Consider the following 20,645-nt stretch of genomic DNA (forward strand, 5'->3'; position numbering starts at 1 on the left):
GTTGGACCCAACTAAGATACAATTTTGCAGAGTTCAAAACAACAAATCACTATTTTCTGAGAAGGAAGAAACAAGAATGAAAGATGTGTAACGGTCACGTGCATTTTGTGAGACCTGTCCTAAACAGAACTAATCAAGGAGTTTATTGCTTCAGGGAGAGTAATAGGTTCAATAACTTTTGAGCTCCCTGAGTCAAACTAAGGTGAATAAAGGTGGAGACTAGGGTGAGCTGCTCTTTTTGGCTAAAACCTATGGCGCTTGCATGGCATATGCAAGGAAGGAAGGAATATGGAGGAGTAAGAGGAAAGATATTAGTTACTCCAAGCCTGCATTTCAGCTATAATCTGTATCTTGAAAATCTCTATAGAGAATTATTTATCAAGTGCTAAGTTTTACTCATCACTAAGATAAACATCAAAAGAACATTTCAGTTAATATTCATTATAATTACATACATGATGTTTGGCAAGTTCTATTTCAATAGCCTTGGGGTCTCCACCCACAGGTTTCTGTTCATTCAGCAAGTCTTCTGTATGCGTCAGCCACGTCAGTAACTCATCCAGGGCATGCTGGAATTGCCCCAAGGCTAACAAGGCACCTTCCAGCTTGTGCTATAGTAAAAATAAAATTAACAATAAAATGGTTTCACAATGCTATTGAATTGGGTTATATTACGATTAGTCACTATAATCCAGAGCGGAGTCCATGCGTATGATAGCATAAAAACCAGGGAGAAACAGTTATCCAACACAAGCAACTGCTTTATAGTTAGTTAGAGCTGAGTTAGCAATTCCCCTGTAAAGCCTTACATACCAGGCTTAAATTCCTGACCTTCGAAGACCCCATTGTAACCACAGCAGAGTTAAGTTTGAAGGTTCTCTCATCAGAGATATGACAGTAGTTTTTCATCACTTAAAACATAATTTCAATATAAATGCAATTTGGTGCATGACCTTTTTAAAACCTTTTCTTTGTCGTGAAATGATTCAATTTAGAAAAAAACCCATTTAAAAGCACTGCATCTTTAAATCTCTTTCACTTTGACAATTTAAGGAAAGAGCACTGAAACAGTTTAATATTAAGTTGTTGTGGTTTTTTTTAAAGTGCTCAGTTCAGCAGCTAATATTACTTTTGCACATATAAACATGTTTTCAGCTGCTACTTAAGATGTCATCAAATAACCAAAATGAAGTAATAATGATTCGACATGGCACTGCTGACAGAGGAAGTAACAAATAAATACTGCTAAGGGTTTAAAAACCATAAAAACAACTCAATAAATCTTAAAATTCAAATTCTATTATACATAGTTCTGTAATTTCCTAACCAAAAGGAATAAATGTGTAAATTGATACAAATGTTATACATAATAAAAAGCTTTTCTCAAAAATCTAAGTCATGAATAAAACCCCCTCCTTCAAGTTTATTTACCTGTCTATTTATAATTTTTTCTTCTAGGCTGTCCCACATTAGTTTGAGCTCTGAGAGAGGGTCTTGAACAGTGTGCTTGTCACTCTCCTCTGTTACCTTCTTCAGCAATAGTTCTGCCTGATGGTTCAGTCTTTCCATTTCTATCTGCTGCTGATAAGCTTCTGTCTTAAATTGCTATGGTAAATAGAAAAAGAACACAAATAAACATATCACAAGTAATGATCTTCTTGAATATAGCATAGTACAGCAGTGTTTACAATACTAGTGCATCATTGTCAACTTTCATAAATTTGGGGGTTTGTTTTCCAGGGTCAAAATGCTTGTAAGACACTGATAATCCAGACAGTCCCAGCTAACAGAAAATAAGCAACAATGTCTTACTATTCTAGCAGATATTGCTAACTGTGACCAGAGGATGATAAAGATGCCCAATAGGAAAGTATTCTCCAATGATCTCCCTGGTCTGCAAAAAAGGCAGAACATACCTTGAGTAACTTCTAGCTCTTGTGGTTGTGACAACATAATACTTCAAACGTCAAATAGAATTATTCTTCAAAAGAGCTGAAAGCAAATTTTCCCTAGTAGAACACCCTCTCTTGTACACGCAACTTGGGCAGCAGTCTGAATACAACTCGCATATGTGTGTTATTCTGAGCTATGTAAGATTATGGTTCATTTGAAATTACATCATAAAATAGATAGATTAAACAACCTGCCCACAGCCAAAAAATGTACAAGTGAGCCACAAAACCAAGGACATTCCCTGATCATTATACATCCCTGTTTTTTATATACAGCATAACAGCCTACCAACGTCAGGAGCATACTCAGTCACAGATCCATACAGACAGGTTTCTAAGTTAGTCTGAAATTTTGATTTTCAGCTTATTCATGTATTGGGAATGTCATGATCTGTGTGAGCATGTAGATAAAGCCTATAATGGCAGAAGTGAGGCTTTGGAGGCATTCTCTCAGAGCCTCAAGGAAGCTGTTCATGGTAGAAACCAGAAAATGTAAAAGTCAGCAAAATAACCCTGTACATAATAACCTTATTGCCTTTGAAAGAGAAGGAATGCTACTACAAGTATTTCTGGGCTATCAGAACATATTCACAAAATAAAATGTATCTCACCAAAATTTGGAATAGATTTTAAAAAGAAACACATTTTAAAATGGAAAGTTTGCAATGAAATGTTATCTGAAATTTTCATACAGATTCTTTTTTACTAGAAATTGAAAATGAAAATTGCTTTTGACTCTTGAAAAATACAGAAAAATGCTAAGTAACACAGAAAAAAGCAGACAGATGAAAATATAAATAATACCTTAAGTTCCTCAGTTTGCTGCTTCACTGTCTCCAGATCTGTTCCAACTGGGGACATAGATGCTAACTTGCTGCCAGCAATGTCTACCCAGTCAAATATTGCCTGAAAATCACAGTATGAAATTGAAGCGTGAGCAGAGAAATAGTGTCATATTTGAAAGCTGTATTAAGTAAAATACCTTTTTTTTTTTTTTTACTCCAGAGAACAATATTGCTGTGCTCTTTGAAAGAAAATAGCTTTCTTCAGCGAAACCTATGTTTCTTTGCAATACAAGGGCTCAAATATTAACTAAACTATTCCATGTAATGGTTACGAGAATGTACATGCTGCAAGACAGAACTTCTATTAGCAGTAATATTCTGCTCTACTTCTTGAGTAAAATCAGCAATTTTTATGAATACCCTGAAAGGTAAATACAAGACAAACTCTGTTCTGCAGTCCTTTGGCACAAAGATGGAAGGCAGTAGCTGAATGATAACACACTTTAAATGATGATTACAAACAAACTTCTTTTGAAGGGTGTTTTCTGTGCAAGGAACATTCAGTGAAGGGCCGTAACTGAGCTTGACTGAATCTCCATAGCATGATGCAGTTATAACTTTAAAAAACAAATGAAGTCTCCTCAGTTCCGAGGCTTTGTGGGTACTTCTTTTACTCCTGATATAATGCAGAACAACTTCAAGAACACTCCATTTAGAGATTAAGAATAGCTATATCAATCTGGGTAATTGCATAAGGGAAAAAACACCTCTGCTGGGCCCTTTTCCTCCTGCATGTTATCTGTGATGCATTACAGAGAAAGGCTTAGGACGGCTTGTCAGAGCTCCCCACTGCTACACAGCTCCTTGAGAAAAGGAGAACTACCCCCAACAAGCTCAACAGGATGAGGCAGCTGCAGCTAACAATCTGCCCACAATACTTTTCATATTGTCTATTGAAATGAGCATAAGAAGGCATTTAAATACAGTTCTTTCACGAAGTACCAAGCTTGTAGGATGTACAATGTACAGGCATAGGAAATACAAAGCACTTAAACCAATGACAGTGTTCCTAATGTAACCCTACAAGTCAACCTCTGTGCAGTATGAACATAAGAGAACTTTGAGAAGAATACATAGTGAGGGTGCACTGGAAAACAAGCGTATTGCGTTATTATTAAGGAGTGTTCTGTGGCTTGATCTGCACTGAACACACAAGCAACTGCCCTCAGTGTCATGTGAAACTCTAATTTTAAAGATCTAACGAACCAAGAAAGATAGTAATTCCACTGAGCAAAAAAATGGTTTTGCAAAATCTGAGCATGTTTGGAATCTTTTTAAATGTTTCAATCTTCTAGCCATTCACTGACAAAAGATATGAGGCATGCCTCTCAGCCAAAACGTGCAAGGAATATGCAAAAAAAAAAAAAAAAAAAACAAAAAACACAGCACAACTAGAGAAAAGATACCTTAAAAAAACTGCTGGAAAATTTACTAGAAGATTTAAAAAGTGAATCACCTTCTAGAGCATTGTGATTGGATAAATTATACTAAGAATTAATATAATGGTCCAGCAACATTATGTTAATATTTTTTGCTTAAAATATTCAAACTTTAATATTAGACTTATAAAAAAGGTGAAATAAAATTGAAGTTCTTTCACTGTCCCCCACTCAAAGAAAATAGCAGCAAATGAGTATATGGACCTGTATTCTGTTCCCTTCAGATCATGTAAATGTGTCACAACTTCAACTCACCCATCATATGAAGTACTGACTATCACAAGAAAATGTGAGCAGGATTACTGTGAATTTGTGTGATATCACAAAACCTCTGCTCTTATCAATAAACAAGGGGACATTAATTTTGAATCTAAATATAGTGCAATATATGAACAACTACATGGAGAAAATAACCCAAATAGATTTACTCTTTAATGCAAAAAAAACCAACCAAACAAAAAAACCCAAAAACCACAAAACACCAAACCCCAAACAACTCAGAGAAAAAAATATCTGCCTACTGAAGAAAATAGTCACTGTAATCAGAGTGATACATTACTTGTCACCTACCCAATCACATGACATTTTTTACTACAAGCACATTAAATCCTATTGACTCAATATTGGGTTAGGTATATCACACCATCTTACCTGCAGTCCATCTTGGTATTGAACAGCTGCCTGCATAGCTTCAACAAGCTTATCCACCCGTTCTTTCCATGTTTTGTTTAAGGCATCCCAGGCAGAATTCAGCTGCAAGTAAGTGCAATTTACTCCAATGGACAAAAGAATTTTACTGCTGTATAATATGCATTCACTAATTATTCACTGATCAATAACACCAATAAACTAAGCATGAATAGTTCATATTCATTCCATATTAACACTCTTGTTCTCCCCATCACTCCCCAGCATAGTTAGTTTCCTTCAGAATACACTAGAGGTTCTGGATTACAAAAGCTCTAAACTTCAATACTGATTATTGAATATTTTTATTAACATAGGATATATAGTTAAAACGGGAAATACTATCATTAAATCATTTGGAGTTGCATCATTATAAAAAAGGTAGCTTAAAAGAAACGTACATTGCTGAACATTAGAGAAATTAAAAAGTACTCTGTAGCCATCCAAACAGGATTGTCTCAGTTAAGACATCTCACTTGACATAAACCAGTGTCCTGGTTTCGGCTGGGATAGGGTTAAATTTCTTCCTAGTGCTGTGTTTTGGATTTAGTATGAGGAGAATGTTGATAACACAGAGATGTTTTCAGTTGTTGCTAAGTGCCCTCCTAGTCCAAGGACAGCTCCCGTGCCTACTGACTGAGCTAGGTACACGAGATGGGAGGGAACATAATCAGGACAGCCAGCCCAGCTGGCCAATGGGGTATTCCATACCATGTGACGTCATGCTCAGTATATGAATGGTAGGCGTGATCCAGGAAGTACCGATCGCTACTTGGTTATCGGTCAGCGCGGGTGGTGAGCAATTGCATTGTGCATCACTCATTTTGTATATTTTATCATTATCATTATCATTATTATTTTCCCTTTTTTCCCCTGTTCTATTAAACTGTCTTTATCTCAACCCACGAGTTTTTCTCACTCTTACCCTTCCAATTCTCTCCCCGTCCCGCTGGGGGTGGGGGGAGTGAGTGAGCGGCTGCGTGGTATTTGGCTGCCTGCCAGGTTAAACCATGACAACCAGATATATCTGAAATTTATTCTAGCATTACTTTTGCTAAAAGCAGTCATCTGTTGTATTAATCAGTGAGTATTTTTACAAAAAACCTTTCTGTCTTTTACAACAATTTTAACCCATAAATCAATAAAATAAAATTGTTTGTGAATTCTTATCTAACTGGAGTCAAGATTCATTTACCTGAAAAGCAAACCTTACTTTAACACAAAGGCTTCAGGGATATCTTACTCTTGCCACAAAATTTTTATTTTCAAAATTCGTTGGGGGCGGAGGGGATATACCAATTTCAGCTGAACAAGCATCTAACATAACAGATTTAAGCATCTGCATTTCCCATACCTCATCTATACTCTTGTTGACAATAGGTTTGTCAGGCTCTCCACAAGCAGCTCTAAGTTCAGAGCCAAGGCTCACAACTGTTTCTAGTTCTTCTTGTAGCCCATCAATTTCTTCTTTAGCAGCCTACAAAGAGAAAAAAATCCAACGCTGCTAATACTAAATTTAATAATCTATGTACAGCTTGCTTTCAAGATAGAACATGGCAGGATTTGACCTTTGTTTTCTTTAAAGTCACTTGGACTAACAATTGCATGCTTAAAATATAAGCATCCCTTTGCAGTGTCACAGTGAAATCAACTGGCATCAGTCTAAATTATAACAATGGCTTATGATGTCATTTTGCATGAGATGGAAAAAATAAACAGGAAGTTTTAAATTAGATTTCTTTAATCAGAGTGTTTTCTTTGTCAGAGGTTATCATTCAACCTTCAAATCTTTAACTATCAGCATAAATAATGATAGGCTTAGAGCATAATACATAGAGCATAACACATCTGTACCCCTTTCATTTAGATGTTACGTATTACTCAGGGAATCTGAAGTATGTATAACTTTTAAAAGTCTCAGTGACATGCTTATTATATACATGTCTATAAACAGATATGTAAATATAATGACAGGCACATGCTGCATGCTCATTGCAATTAAGCACTGATACATGTTATTTACCATAGACTCTTGAGATACCATTATAGTAAATTTCTATACAATTATCCCTCTTGGTCTCTAAAAAAAATATATTCTCCTGTGGTATTTCATAGTAATTCTGTCTTTTCTCTGCATACTGTAAATAAAATACTTGAAGTCAACAAAAATAGTTTCTACTGACCTCAGCAGCTTCTTGCTGTTGCTTGACTACAGATGGGTCAACTCCAGGTCCCTCCAGTTCTCGAATGAAGTCCTGAGTATCTTTAATAGTAGCTACAAGAGCCATATGATCACACCAAAACTTTTCAGCTAGTTCCATTACATCCAACAATTTGGCCTCCCTTTCCTCAGTCAAGGTCTGGATGTCTTCCCAAATGAGGACCATTTGGTCTAGTTTATCTTGAACAGCTAAACAACAAAGGAACTATATTACTACCTTGGCAAACAATTCTTGGCCATAAATCTCTCTACAGTTGTACAGCAGAAACACATGTGTACATTTTAAAATTTAGACTCTAAAATTGTTTCTTTACAGAACTCCTTATAATGTTAAGTGGAAACAACCAACATGGCCTTTAAAAATAAAACAAAGGTCATATCCACGATGAATTATTTTAAACGAATGCTTTGATTTTATAAATCTTTAGCAGCTTCTCCAGGAGAACACAATCCCCAGATTAGTGGTCATCAGAAATGAAGATTTTTATATGCTGCAGCTTGCTGCATTTCCACTACATGAAACTTTCCTCAATCTACTACCTTTAGCAGATATATCCTTATCAGCTCCTTCTGAGCGAGCAATCATTTCCTCCCCTCTCTGCTTAAGTGTCTCATACACCGGCTGAAGTTTTTCCAGATCCACTGACACATTCTTATTTTCACTGATTTGCTCTTTAATCTTCTCAACCTCTGCTGAGATGGAAGGTGGCTGCCTCAGACGTTCAACTATGCGTTTCAGACTCTCAAGAGTTGGATCTATCTTGTCATGAAACTGGGAGGGTGGAAAAGGACACAAAGAAGTAGCAGAGAAATTAGAAAAAAAACAACAGAAAAATGGCATCTGAAATTCTCTTGGGAAAAGATACTTTAACATATTTAACATCTCCATCCAACATATGTATGTGCAACTTGCAATACCCCCCTTCGTGGTTCTTCCCCTCTTTTAATATCTAAATTACAAAAATGACCTTACAAAATGGTACTTCCTCTCAGATTTAAGAATTTTACTACGAAGTTTGGGTTCAGTCCTGAAACACTCCACCTGAAGATACTATACATACGGCAGAATCTACTTGCATTTAGTCCTGCGTAATTCATACAGCACTTTGTATCTTATTCTGGAGAGCCATGGCTTTCTGATTTCATTATTTTAGAAAGATATTTACCTTAATATTAAATACATACATTTTCATATCAGGACCAACATACCAGCATATAACCACCGAGTAAGATTTTATATGTAAGGTCATTCAAAAAGACATTTGTTAATGCCCAGGTGATGCTTGTTAGTGCAGTAAAGGTACATTACTTTCTGCAACTAAAAGCACACAACAGCGTGTATTATGTTTACCTACTTTTGACTGAGCCCAGGTAGGTACCCAGAAACTCAATTACAGCTATGTTAACATGGTTCATCCTTTGGTACAGGTCCAAAGTTAGCCTTTACTGTATGCTTTTGGATCCACAGATTCCTAAAAATATCTCACCACCATGCCCCTTTCAAATTACAGAAATTAATAAATTGTGGGTGAATTTAATGATCCTTCAGGATCTACAAAAAGCACTCGACTACACTCGGGAAAGGTGCTAGAAAGAGCACAGCAAAACAAGATTACCTTATGTGAACAAATAGCTACATTCTTTCTATTCAAAGGAATATAGGCAATACAAATGTAATTACTTTCTCCCACCGTACCACCCACTTCAAATCAAACTCTGTGACCAGTGTTACGGACTTGGTGTTTTTGTTGGAAGTATGAATATCATACAAGCCAGCAAAATGTGTTATGAAAGATAAGTAGCCTTCCCACATTCAAGACTTCTAAAAACTAATTGTGGCAACAAAACCTTACAAAAGTGATAAAACCTGAAATTAAATTGGCAATATTCAGGTCTAATTTTAGGACATATATGTTACATTTTAAAATTGTCAGTGCATTCAGTGGGCCTCCTTGTACTCGTACTTCAATGAATGAGACAAGGTGTTTTAGAACTTAAAAAGAAGAAAATGCAAGTCATTACAACCTCTCATTCTGGCTGCATAGGGTTATGTCCTGCCTTTGATACATAATGCAATTTAATATAATTTAAAACCTGAAGAGTTAAGTAATTATTCCTCCAGGACTGTCTAGACAAACATTGACATAGCCATCATAGTACAGAGCCCTGATAATATATATTTACGTATCTTAATAAAAAAAGGAGATTATATAAAATTACATACTGAGCATTACAATGTTTTGCTTTGCCATCTGCGTATACATTGATGTATAATAAAACGAACCTTAAAGTATTGCATAAATAATTAAATATTTTCTCAACATCTGGTTATATTCTAGCTGTTACCAACAAATGCATTTTCATTCTTGCTTTCTGTACTTAGCCAGTACAACATGTTAATGTCTATCACATACAAAGCAGGGATTTGAATGCTAAGTAAATACCTTGATTTTCAAATGTGCAGCTCCAAACAGGGGGAGGACTGAGCATTTATGATAAAGAAAAACACTGAATCTAAATAATCAGGCATCTCTCAGAGGTATGAATAAGGAAGGTGTTTAGAATCACTTAAAGTATAATATAATGTCTATAACCAGTTCAAAAGCAGGATGATATCTGATGTCACTTTTTTTCCTTAGCTTCTTAAACTCAGCCTACAGGGGCTAGGAATATGACAGTAATTACAATGACCTTTGACAAAAATTATTTAGAATGTAGACTTGATGAGAACTTTAAGGTATATTTCTTTATTTAGTATTTCAGACCTGAGCAGAATATAGCACTTAATTTCCAACGAACAGAGAAAAAGGGGATTTTCCTATAAAAACAGCAGTATAGAACAAAGTATTTTTATTCAGGTTTTTGTATGGGTTCATGTACACTGTTTTACTGAGTTCTTTTCTGAATTCGGGATTAAGTAAAAGAATTTCAGTTTGGGTTTAATGACAACCCAATATTTAAACGTCTCTAGAATGTGATACCTAACAATACTCTGTCGAGTTCATTGCATAGGCTGATGAACCTAAGATACGCCGCTTTTATGGACTTGATCTGAATTTTACACTCATGATGACATTTTGTGAGGTCTGACTTTGCTCGCAATACTTTTATGTAACAGTTCAAGCACATGTTACGTTAAGTTCTTGTGGGTCTGCAACGAAGACCAAATGCTATTACCACTGCCAAGCTACCCTCTAGTTCCGTTGGAAGCGGACTGTAACTAAAGCTGCCAAGTTCAAGATATAACGATACTCAAGTTAACTGATCAACAGTGACATCCATATACAAACAAAGCATCAGCTAGTAACAGACCAGCAAGAGAAAAAGGAATAAAGTGAAAATAAAATCCCATATTTTGAGACCAAATGTTCCTTTTTTTACATCAAAATTAAGAAGCAATAACATTTTTGAATTGCAGCAATCATAATACTGACCAATATATAAAATTATAACCCCTCTAGAAATAGAAAAATCAATGCCATAAGCAGTGATATGAACATTCACAGGCCATTAGGTTGAAAAATACAGATAAAACAGCAGTTTAGTCTTGATATATACACATGTAATATGACAATGTCTGTGTATCTTTCCATTTGAATGAATCCAATTACACTTTAAACTTAAATTGATACCTGGGTACACTGAGAAATGGCTTCATCCAGTGCCAGTGCTCGCTTTTTGACATCTTCCTTAATTTTACTGTAAAGGGTGTCAGCTGCCACATATTTCTCTTGGATAGAAAAACCTTCCCCTGGGCTCAGCTCCAGCAACTGAGGCCCGGTTTTGTTCATCTTATCTATATGAGGCTTGTGCTCAGCGATCAGCTCACGCAGTTGCTATAACAAACGAAACAGCTTATCAGTTTCTTATGCTTGCACCACCACATTACAGCTGTCCACACTTCTAACATATCCAGCTGGCAAGAAATTCTAAACAAATACCCTTTGTCCTAATGTAAAGCACAAATAATATCAAATAAAGTTAGTGACTGTTCTGCCAGTGATGGCTCCCATTCCAACACAGAGTTATCCAGGCATGAAACATCACAATTAGAGATGCACTGGAAAGGTCCCTGCAATACTCTTGTAGGACATATGATTACAGGTATATAAGATGCTAACTATGCATATGATGCTGGCAATAGACGCTCCCCATCGTATTTAGTACCTATAATGACAGAAATGGCAACAATATCCAGACATGTGCGTAACACCACCACGTATATACTTTTCATGTTGGTATTTGTCACTTGCCCCAAAGTCTTCCATTGAAGAACATCACAGAAAGAGGTACTGGCATTGCAAGAATATTAATTCAAATTATCCTTGATTTAAGAAGAGGAACCTAGCACAAGGAAGGGCCAAAGAAATCATTGAAAAGGACAAAAGGACAAAGACGACTGATCTGTAGAGACCTATCAAGCTAGTTTAGCAGTCTCCCCTCTGTCATTGCAACAGCGCTACTACTTAACTAACACAAAGTTTAACAAGTAATTAATAAATTCAATTTGATCTCAGCTGTCTACTCCCTCTCATCATCCACCCTCAAAGTAAGCCAAAACTGTGCAGAAGACTCTGCAGAGTTTTGTGGAAGTGAAAGGTTACAAGGTCTCTTCCAACTTGCCTAAGGATTTTGGTTTTGTTTATTTGCACCCATAGATCTGATAAAAGGGAAAGGTTTTTTGTGGAAGTAGCCCGATTCTTCCCTTCAGTTTTATTTATTTTCTCAGCTCATTCCTCCCTCTTAGAAAAATCCCACTGCCTTCTGAGGCACCGTCCCTCTTGGTGCTGTGAACTCCACGCTTTTCTATCCCATAGCCCCCGTGCAGGAACATGAGAGGCACATGCTCTGTTCCTCCCAGCTCAGAGTTTGTTTAAATTAATCAAGACACAGAAAAGGGCCTGTATCAGTCTCAGTGTAAATAAATCCTCTTCTCTTCAACTAAGGTCCTTCCCTTAAAAAGCAATCCAGCTACTGGCTTGCTGACTTGCTCCTCCCCAGAAGAGGAGAGATTGAGAAGATTGAAAAGGCAGTGACCATGACTCTCCACAGTCCCCTGATGACAAAACAGCAATGAAAATACAAACCCCCCTGACTCTAGCTACTTACTGAGAATGTAACTATTTGTATACTTGCAACAAGATAAATAACGTTGATTAGCAGAGAAGAGGAAAAGGTGAAACTAAGAACAGTTTGAAAGTTTTTAGAAAATAATTTTGTGTTTAATTTCTGTGCACAAATAGATGATTTTACACAAGGCCACAAGAGTGCACATTTCTGGGTCCAAACCTTATGCTAGTATTCTGCCCACAGCTCAGTTCAAACCAAATTGACTGCGTATTACTCACATAGAATCAACTCTATGAATTCCATGACTTGGAAAAAGGTACTCATCAGTAAATACATCAGAACAGAAATGTAAGTGAATATAGAAAACTCTTTTCAATTCACATTCAGAACCTTCTTCTTTTTCTTTTTTTTTTTTTTTCCCAGTAGAAGAATAAATGATTTGGTCTTCTCCTGATCTACTTTTGGGTAAACAATTCCAGTAAACAAGCATTTCAGATCAAATTACGTGTTAAAATTGCCTGACATTAATCTTATATTTAACAAACAAATCTCACTAATGACATAGCCCAGGGAAAATGCAAAAATGGAAGCTCAGATCTGAAGGGCCTCTCATGCAAGCAGAATGATTAAAGTAGATGGGGAACAATCCTGTAAGTAAAGCAAGCATAATTTGGTTCAGGGTGACTAATCAAGATAGTTTGTAAAGCTGATGTTATATAGCTAGTCTTAATAGAGCATGTTTGTTCATTGTGGACATAATAGGAAGACAAATGAGTGAACCCAGTGTTTACCAGTATGTAAGAGTAGCACATCTACATTAACTGGTCTCAGACTCAGCAAGACTTTGAAGCCAGGGTTCATCCTAACTAACTTGAGTCACTTAATTGAGGCAGCATAAAATAAAAAAACCTAGTTACTCTATGCTCAGTAGGGAGAGACAGGTATCTCCAGTCGCCATATGAGCTTTGCATGTGCCAAAACATGCAGGTTTTTAACCTCAGTGGGATACATCTGCTTTCATGTGATACTAGTAGCCATATAAACGTACTAATTTTTATCCCAGCTGATTACTCCTCCATGTAAGAAAGCCCATATGGTGGCCACCCTACAACACTCTCGCCTCTATTTTGTGATGTTATGGTAAACAATTACTCCTTTTAATTATTACATAACAAACATACTTGACATGAGAAACGATTATGGCATTGGCTGGATCCAAGCAATCAATTCCTGGCCCTCTAATTGTCCATCTTCCTGGCTCAGCTAAGTTTAGTTCCAATGATACCAAAAAAACAAAAGCCAAATTTTGTACATGTACATAAGATCAACATATGTGCGTATTTGTATACAGACTTTGTACACAAAGGCAGCATTTCACTTTCAGCATGCTGACAGCAGGTACTCCAGTTCTTTAGATAGCCATGTTTCACTTTCTTTTGTTTCTTGCCACAACATTCCATGTCTGTTCTTTCTATTTGTGGGTTTGGTTTGTTCTAATACTGACATTAATGTGTACTTTTAAATATACTTCTTAACTGTTAGCTTTTGTGTGCTCAGTTCTCTCAATACAATGGCAATTTTTTCCCCTTTAGCCCTCTTTTATGCTTACACATTGTTTACTGCCTTCCCCAGAGAATCTTGGTTGCATGCACAGTTTGGGAAAAAGTAGAGGCATGACTGAAAATGTATTTATTTTGTATTATTATTTTAATTAATTCTTTTTTCAACAGAAGTATAATTGTCTGGGTTTTCAGCATTTAACAGAGTACTCCACAGTTCTAAGCAGAATACTACTTGGCTTTTCACACTTTGTTTTTCAAAACTGGCAAAATGCTTACCCTATGCTCTTCTTGTTGTTGCTTTAAAGTTTCATATTCAAGGGCTGGTGCAGGAAGCTGAGAAATGATCATTTCTGTTTCAGCTAACCATGGCCAAAGCTCTTCGTAAGTCTCCCAGAACTGGTTAACCAGGGACTGAGCCCGTTCTAGCTGAAGGTTTCTCTCAGAGTTCATTTGACAGACTGCATCGTATTTCTGTAAGAGGCTTTCCATTTTTTTCTGTAAAATATTAACAAAAAATAGCAATGTATGTTTTTCCACATGTCTATTACCTCAATTTCTAAACAATCTTTGATAATTATAGCACCAAACCACAGTGAACCAAATATTAGTTTTGATAATGTTTCTACAGTATCGGTGTTTAAGATGGACATAATCAATATTGCGGGAGATTGGAATTTGGCAGAGTACTTTCAAAGTAATTAGAAGATATTTAATGATATCGATATTTACAAATAACACTTTATTCATAGGGCTTCCAGTGAAGCTGCAAATGATTTGACTGTAGATCTTAGTCCCACTTCCTTACTGAAGACGCTTATCTTCAGTGACACTTGGCAGAAATTAAGTTTTCCACAACATTTCTGAATCAAAGCATCATGAACAATACACAAAAATCTGGTGGTTTTTTTTTTAAATCTGGCAAGGGAATAGGGTATACTGTTGTGCTTGTGGCTTACAAACTTGCAACAGAAACCACAAAACATTATTTTCCAGGTTAGCATACATTGATTAATGAGGATGTGTTACCATTAATAATATGATAGAACTACAAGGTTTAAACATTACAAATCTACTGTATTTGGGCATGTGATAATAAAAGAAAGTATCAACTAACTATACATTTTTCCTGTGGAAGACTGCCCATGTTATCATTTTTATGAAATATTGTATGTGACAATGCACATAAATGCTAGCCTTGGAAAAAAACTAGACATATAAGCAAGCCATTGAATGTGAAGTAAAGAATCTTTTTTGGCAGAACAAGCTATCCTTTCATTTGTTATGTCTTGCATGTAAATTAAGTATAGAGATGCTATCCAAAGGACAAAACATAGCCTAACACACAGATATACAGTATTTTTGACAAATACAAATATTTAATAGAGACTCACATAAAACTGCTCTCCCTTATGACTACAGTTTCATAGACAGAACATCTCATCTATTTTAAATTCACTTAAGAGCAAATCAAATTTATTCAGAGATCCTGCAGCAGAGCACAGTTAGTGAAGTATTGCTGTTCAAGGAAAGTGGTCATTGGAAAGACTAAATTTACACAACATATCCAGCCTCACCATAATTTAGCAAAAAAACCCAACCCCACAACTAACCCATTCTTAAATGCCAACATGAGAAATCTGTCTGTATATATATACAGCCCCAACATCAGGCTCTGTGTGTGTGTAATAAACAACAGCCTGTCATGGGCTGTGTTAGTCAACAGGATGGAATAACCTTGACAAGTAAGGTCTACACTGAATCAGCAGAAATGAAAGTAAAGATTCATGCTGAGGTGCACAGCCATTGGATCTGGCACAGAAATACACATGCCCAGAGCGTCACTGACCCAAGAGAACTGGGGAAGACAAACAGCCACATTCCACACACACCACCCCAGATGACTAACACCTACTCGCTCAATAGGCCATTGGCTAAAATACTATTTACCGTGGATGAAGATGATAAATGGGGCTCCAAGTTAGTGTCAGGCAATGAAGCAAGTACACAGTGTTTGCTCTTTGAACATCCTGACGGAAGAAGAGTGATACACAACAGCTTTTCTTCTAGTATTACAATCCTCAGATTAGAAGTGGCTGTAATTAATGCTTTTTCATTAATATTTAAAAAAAGACACTATAGGAATCCTTCTACTTACATATTATCTGCATATCTACTGCTGAAGCTGCAATTTAAAGAACTTTACCTTCAGGGTCTGTTTCTCTTCTTCGGTGCATGTGTTCATAATCTTATCCCCAGATTTAACAAGTTCATCTACAGTATCTTTGTGCCTCAAAATCTCCATGGTAAAAGCCTTGAAACACAATAAAAATTGGTCAGAAAAAAAAAATACAGTACATGGAGCAAAAACTATTTTTAAAGTGCATTATGACGGACTGAAAATTAAATCATGCCAGTACATTTTCTAGATGGAGAGTGTGCTGGCCAATAATTAACATGACAGTTGGAAATGCATTTCTTTTACCTTTTGAACTTGTAGCTGAGCCGTGGTCTGGTCTTGCTCAAGCCTAATATCACCCAGAGACATCAGTTTCTTTTCTGTTTCTGCAATCCAGGCAAATTCAGCATCAGCTGCTTGATCAAACTAAATGAGGGAGACATGAATTAGTTCAGCAGTTTTATAAACATGAAATTATGACGACTGTTTCAAAAATTTTAAAGAAGATTAAAAAGCATACTTTTAAATTTTTAGAAAGATAGCAGCTCACTTTCCATATGAGGTTTTTATACAAATGAAATACAAAGTCCAAAATGGTTCTGAGGGATTGTAATACAAGCAGCTTAATTCATAAGCGTGACAAAGCAAGAGAAGCAAATATATTTTTCCAAACCCTACAGCTCTCTAACAGACATAGGAAAATAAAAAGGGTTATAATTTCAGAATTTTAACTAGACTGTTTATTTTCATTTTATTCTATTCTACTTTTCCATCTCTATGTTTATTATTACTGCTAGTGTTGCAATTATCCTAAGAAATAGTTGTTTGATGTTATCCTTTTAATTTTAAGAGCTGCTTTGGTATTAAATGATAAAGACAAAACAATCATAATTCAACTAAGTCAGTGGAAAAACCTCACTGAATTCAGAGAAGACAGGATTTCATCCAAAACTAGACCTTGGATTAAATGCGAAAATTCTTTGGGGCATTTGGGTTCTGCCAGTCCTTTTCCTAAAAGATTAACTTTTGACTACCATTAGTCAACACTTAAATGTTTCAGAAATTATTTCAAAGCACTAAAGTAATGAGAGGATTTAAAGGATCTGTTTCTTACTAATTTGAGAAGGAGAGCATGAGATCTTGAAAAGAAGTACATGGGGATCTAATTCTTCTGAAAAGTAAGACCAAATTTCAAAAAATCATACATTCTCTCTTCAGCTCAAGTTTATAGGCATGTATCCTAGCACACACACGTTGCAGTACTCAACGGGGGCAGCTTTGAGGTTAAGCCATAGAGAAACATTACATGGGATGATCAGATGCACAAAACAGTCATTGCAGAAACTACTAAGAACTAATTTATTTATTTATCTTAGAATCATAGAATCATTAAGGCTGGAAAAGTCCTCTCAGATCATCAAGTCCAACCGTCAACCCAACACCACCATGCCCACTAAACCATGTCCCTAAGTGCCACATCTACACGTCTTTTAAATACCTCCAGGGATGGTGACTCAACCACTGCCCTGGGCAGCCTGTTCCGAGGCCTGACCACTCTTTCAGTAAAGAAATTTCTCCTAATGTCCAGTCTAAACCTCCCTTGGCGCAACTTGAGGCCATTTCCTCTCGTCCTATCGCTGGTTACTTGGCAGAAGAGACCAACCCCCACCTCGCTACAACCTCCTTTCAGGGAGTTGTAGAGCGCGATGAGGTCTCCCCTCAGCCTCCTCTTCTCCAGGCTAAACAGTCCCAGTTCCCCCAGCTGCTCCTCATAAGACTTGTGCTCCAGGCCCTTCACCAGCTTCATTGCCCTTCTTTGGACACACTCCAGCACCTCCATGTCCTTCTTGGAGTGAGGGGCCCAAAACTGAACACAGGATTCGAGGTGCGGCCTCACCAGTGCCAAGTACAGGGGCACGATCACCTCCCTACTCCTGCTGGCCACACTATTTCTGCTACAGGCCAGGATGCCGTTGGCCTTCTTGGCCACCTGAGCACACTGCCGGCTCATGTTCAGCCGGCTGTCAACCAGCACCCCCAGGTCCTTTTCCTCTGGGCAGCTTTCCAGCCACTCTTCCCCAAGCCTGTAGCGTTGCCTGGGGTTGTTGTGGCCGAAGTGCAGGACCCGGCACTTGGCCTTGTTGAACCTCATACAGCTGGCCTCAGCCCATCGATCCAGCCTGTCCAGGTCCCTCTGCAGAGCCTTCCTACCCTCCAGCAGATCAACACTCCCGCCCAGCTTGGTGTCGTCTGCAAACTTACTGAGGGAGCACTCGATCCCCTCATCCAGATCATTGATAAAGATATTGAACAGGACCGGCCCCAAAACTGAGCCCTGGGGAACACCGCTCGTGACCGGCCGCCAACTGCATTTAACTCCGTTCACCACAAAACTTTATTTTAAACTCTGACCCCCACTGCAATTAGCTGAACGTTAATATGGCTCTGAGTTATTGTGAAAGTCTATCAGGACGTTTTAGGTCAGAACGTGCTACTTGTGTTGTTGATACCCACACCTTCCTCAGAAGTCTCTTTCGACCACTCTCAGTCTCTCTAGTCTTTAAATCTGTCTGTGCCTTTGTGCCTGTAGATCATGACAGCCCTGCTCCTGTAACGTAGCTGCAGTTCACTTTAGCCGCTAAATCAGTCTTGTCTTAGTGGTTAATCGTGAGTCACACAAAAACAAAAGAAGCAGTTCTGAGATTTCATTCTTTATGAGTCAGTCTTTTTCAGCCATTATAATCCATTTGTTACATGAAAGAGAGCACAAACATTCTTTTTCAGTATATGTCATTTCTCATTTAAAGCAACAGAAAGTAAGTTTTGTCCTAAATATTGTGACTTCCTAATAGGAAGGTATGTTCTGAAACAATCAGTACTGTAAACATTAACACGAACCACATGCACCAGTGGTAGTTAAATCCTGGCTTTAGAAACTGCAGTTCACAACCAAGCTCTTCAGAAGCCCGTCTATTTATGATCCAAATGAAGGAAATGAGGAAGGTGATTTCAGATGTGTTAGATGTACAAATTAACTGCAATGTGACTTCCTGATACTAAATATCCATAGGTATGTAAGTAATATTGAACAAATATTTAATGGAAATAACAAAATCAAAGCATGGCAGTGAAACTTCTAGGTTACATAGCATCGAGGAAGGACAGGACTTTAAACTCCACTTGCTGAGGGTATAGGATTTCCGATTTGTGACGTTCAAATATAACATTAAGGAATAAAAAGCACAAAATTGGTACTCTCTGCATCCAAAATTTGAAGTGTTTTCTTCCCATTATGCATGACAGTTATTTATGAGCCCTGAACTCCACTTGAGTCACTATAAAATCATCTATTTCATCCCCACCCAGTTTAACCAAGCATAGTTCATTGTGGTATTTTTTCTTCTAACCAGGAATGATTGACTTCTGAGTATGATGACATTGTGATTTGCTCCGTGAATGCTTTCTAAAGCACTCTCTATGGCTGCTTTAGAGTGAAGAACAAGTAAGCCAAAAGTAGAATATGACCTTCTGTTTCTACGTAGCACTCCCTCACTAGGGTAATGAAGATTAAAACATGTAGCTAAATTTATCTCTAGCATAATTCTATCCATCTGGGACCATTTTGCCCAAGTAGTTAAAAAACAGGACATTGCATTAGTCTACTAAGCCTTCCAGCTTCCGTTTATAACATGAAACAATACGCTTACCTGTTCATATAGCTTACTGCATCTCTCACCTTGGCGCAGTAACGTCTAGCACAAACCCCACACTACTCCCATTGAACCCTCACGTTCTTAGTGGCCTTGTCCTCCACCCAAAACTTTTTAATAGTACAGGTACTTGCACAAGTTGCCACAAGGGCAAGCTTACAGAGCACTAGCTTCTCCAAAAATATTTTTTATTTTGCATGGTCTTTCTCTGAGCTAAATGGAAGGTAGCTTATCCTTCACTGGAAGCATGTTAAGCCACTTGATATTTATCATAGGATATAGTGTATAGGAGTATATTGTGGTGATGTGAGTTGGGCTGAAGTGGAGGTTAGGGGTATACAAGACTAGGGTGCAATGTACCCTTGCAACATTAGCTAGTGGAGCAGCAGCTCTGGACTTTTCATGCCTGGACCTGAGTCTGCTGAACGGATTGCTAGGGGATGCAACAAACTCACGGAATTCAGAAAAGCTGAAGGAGAGCCAACATATTCTCTCCTATATTACCTTATCACTCACTAAAAAAAAAAATCACCCTTCATTTTTGAGGATTTGGTTAATAAGGCAAGATAATATACAAAGCAAACCCCTTAAAAAGAAACACGAAGTTGTTTTTAACCTCCGTTACAAGGAGATCTGAGTTATTGCCAGCCTCTTTTAGTCAGCTTTCAGCTAACTTTGAAAAATATCACACCTGCTTTCTTCTTGTCCTGTTACAACTGTTTATGGGAACTATTAGCAGAAACAGAAATCTCCACCAATATTTTTATGCCTGAACTGTAGGCAGACACTGCAAAATTCTGTTTCCACGATGCATTTAGAAGCCAGCTTAAATATGGGACTATTTAGTGATGAAATTAGAGTGCCAGTTCTCAAAACGTATCCATATACATACCTCTGTGCATGTATAGAAACCTCCACATATTCAATAATTCAATTTTTGAGCCCCAAGAAGAAAAGCATTGTGGATATGAATACAAGCAATT

The 20,645-nt window shown here is 37.3% G+C and overlaps 1 protein-coding gene across 5 annotated transcripts in view; it reads right to left on the bottom strand.

Moving 5' to 3' along the window:
• The window catches only part of DST (dystonin), a 313,438-nt gene that overhangs the window by 40,386 nt on the left and 252,407 nt on the right, over nucleotides 1–20,645 (bottom strand). For all 5 annotated transcript variants that reach the window (XM_075145250.1, XM_075145248.1, XM_075145253.1 and 2 more), the window contains 11 exons: nucleotides 16,259–16,378; nucleotides 15,980–16,087; nucleotides 14,053–14,271; nucleotides 10,777–10,980; nucleotides 7,685–7,916; nucleotides 7,107–7,333; nucleotides 6,278–6,400; nucleotides 4,888–4,989; nucleotides 2,757–2,858; nucleotides 1,432–1,605; nucleotides 456–611 (listed from right to left, as the gene is read on the bottom strand). In XM_075145250.1, coding sequence (XP_075001351.1) covers nucleotides 456–611; nucleotides 1,432–1,605; nucleotides 2,757–2,858; nucleotides 4,888–4,989; nucleotides 6,278–6,400; nucleotides 7,107–7,333; nucleotides 7,685–7,916; nucleotides 10,777–10,980; nucleotides 14,053–14,271; nucleotides 15,980–16,087; nucleotides 16,259–16,378 — 1,767 coding nt within the window. The remainder of the gene's footprint in view (nucleotides 1–455; nucleotides 612–1,431; nucleotides 1,606–2,756; nucleotides 2,859–4,887; nucleotides 4,990–6,277; nucleotides 6,401–7,106; nucleotides 7,334–7,684; nucleotides 7,917–10,776; nucleotides 10,981–14,052; nucleotides 14,272–15,979; nucleotides 16,088–16,258; nucleotides 16,379–20,645) is intronic.

Source organism: Calonectris borealis, chromosome 3, assembly GCF_964195595.1.
Source record: "Calonectris borealis chromosome 3, bCalBor7.hap1.2, whole genome shotgun sequence".
NCBI lineage: Eukaryota > Metazoa > Chordata > Aves > Procellariiformes > Procellariidae > Calonectris > Calonectris borealis.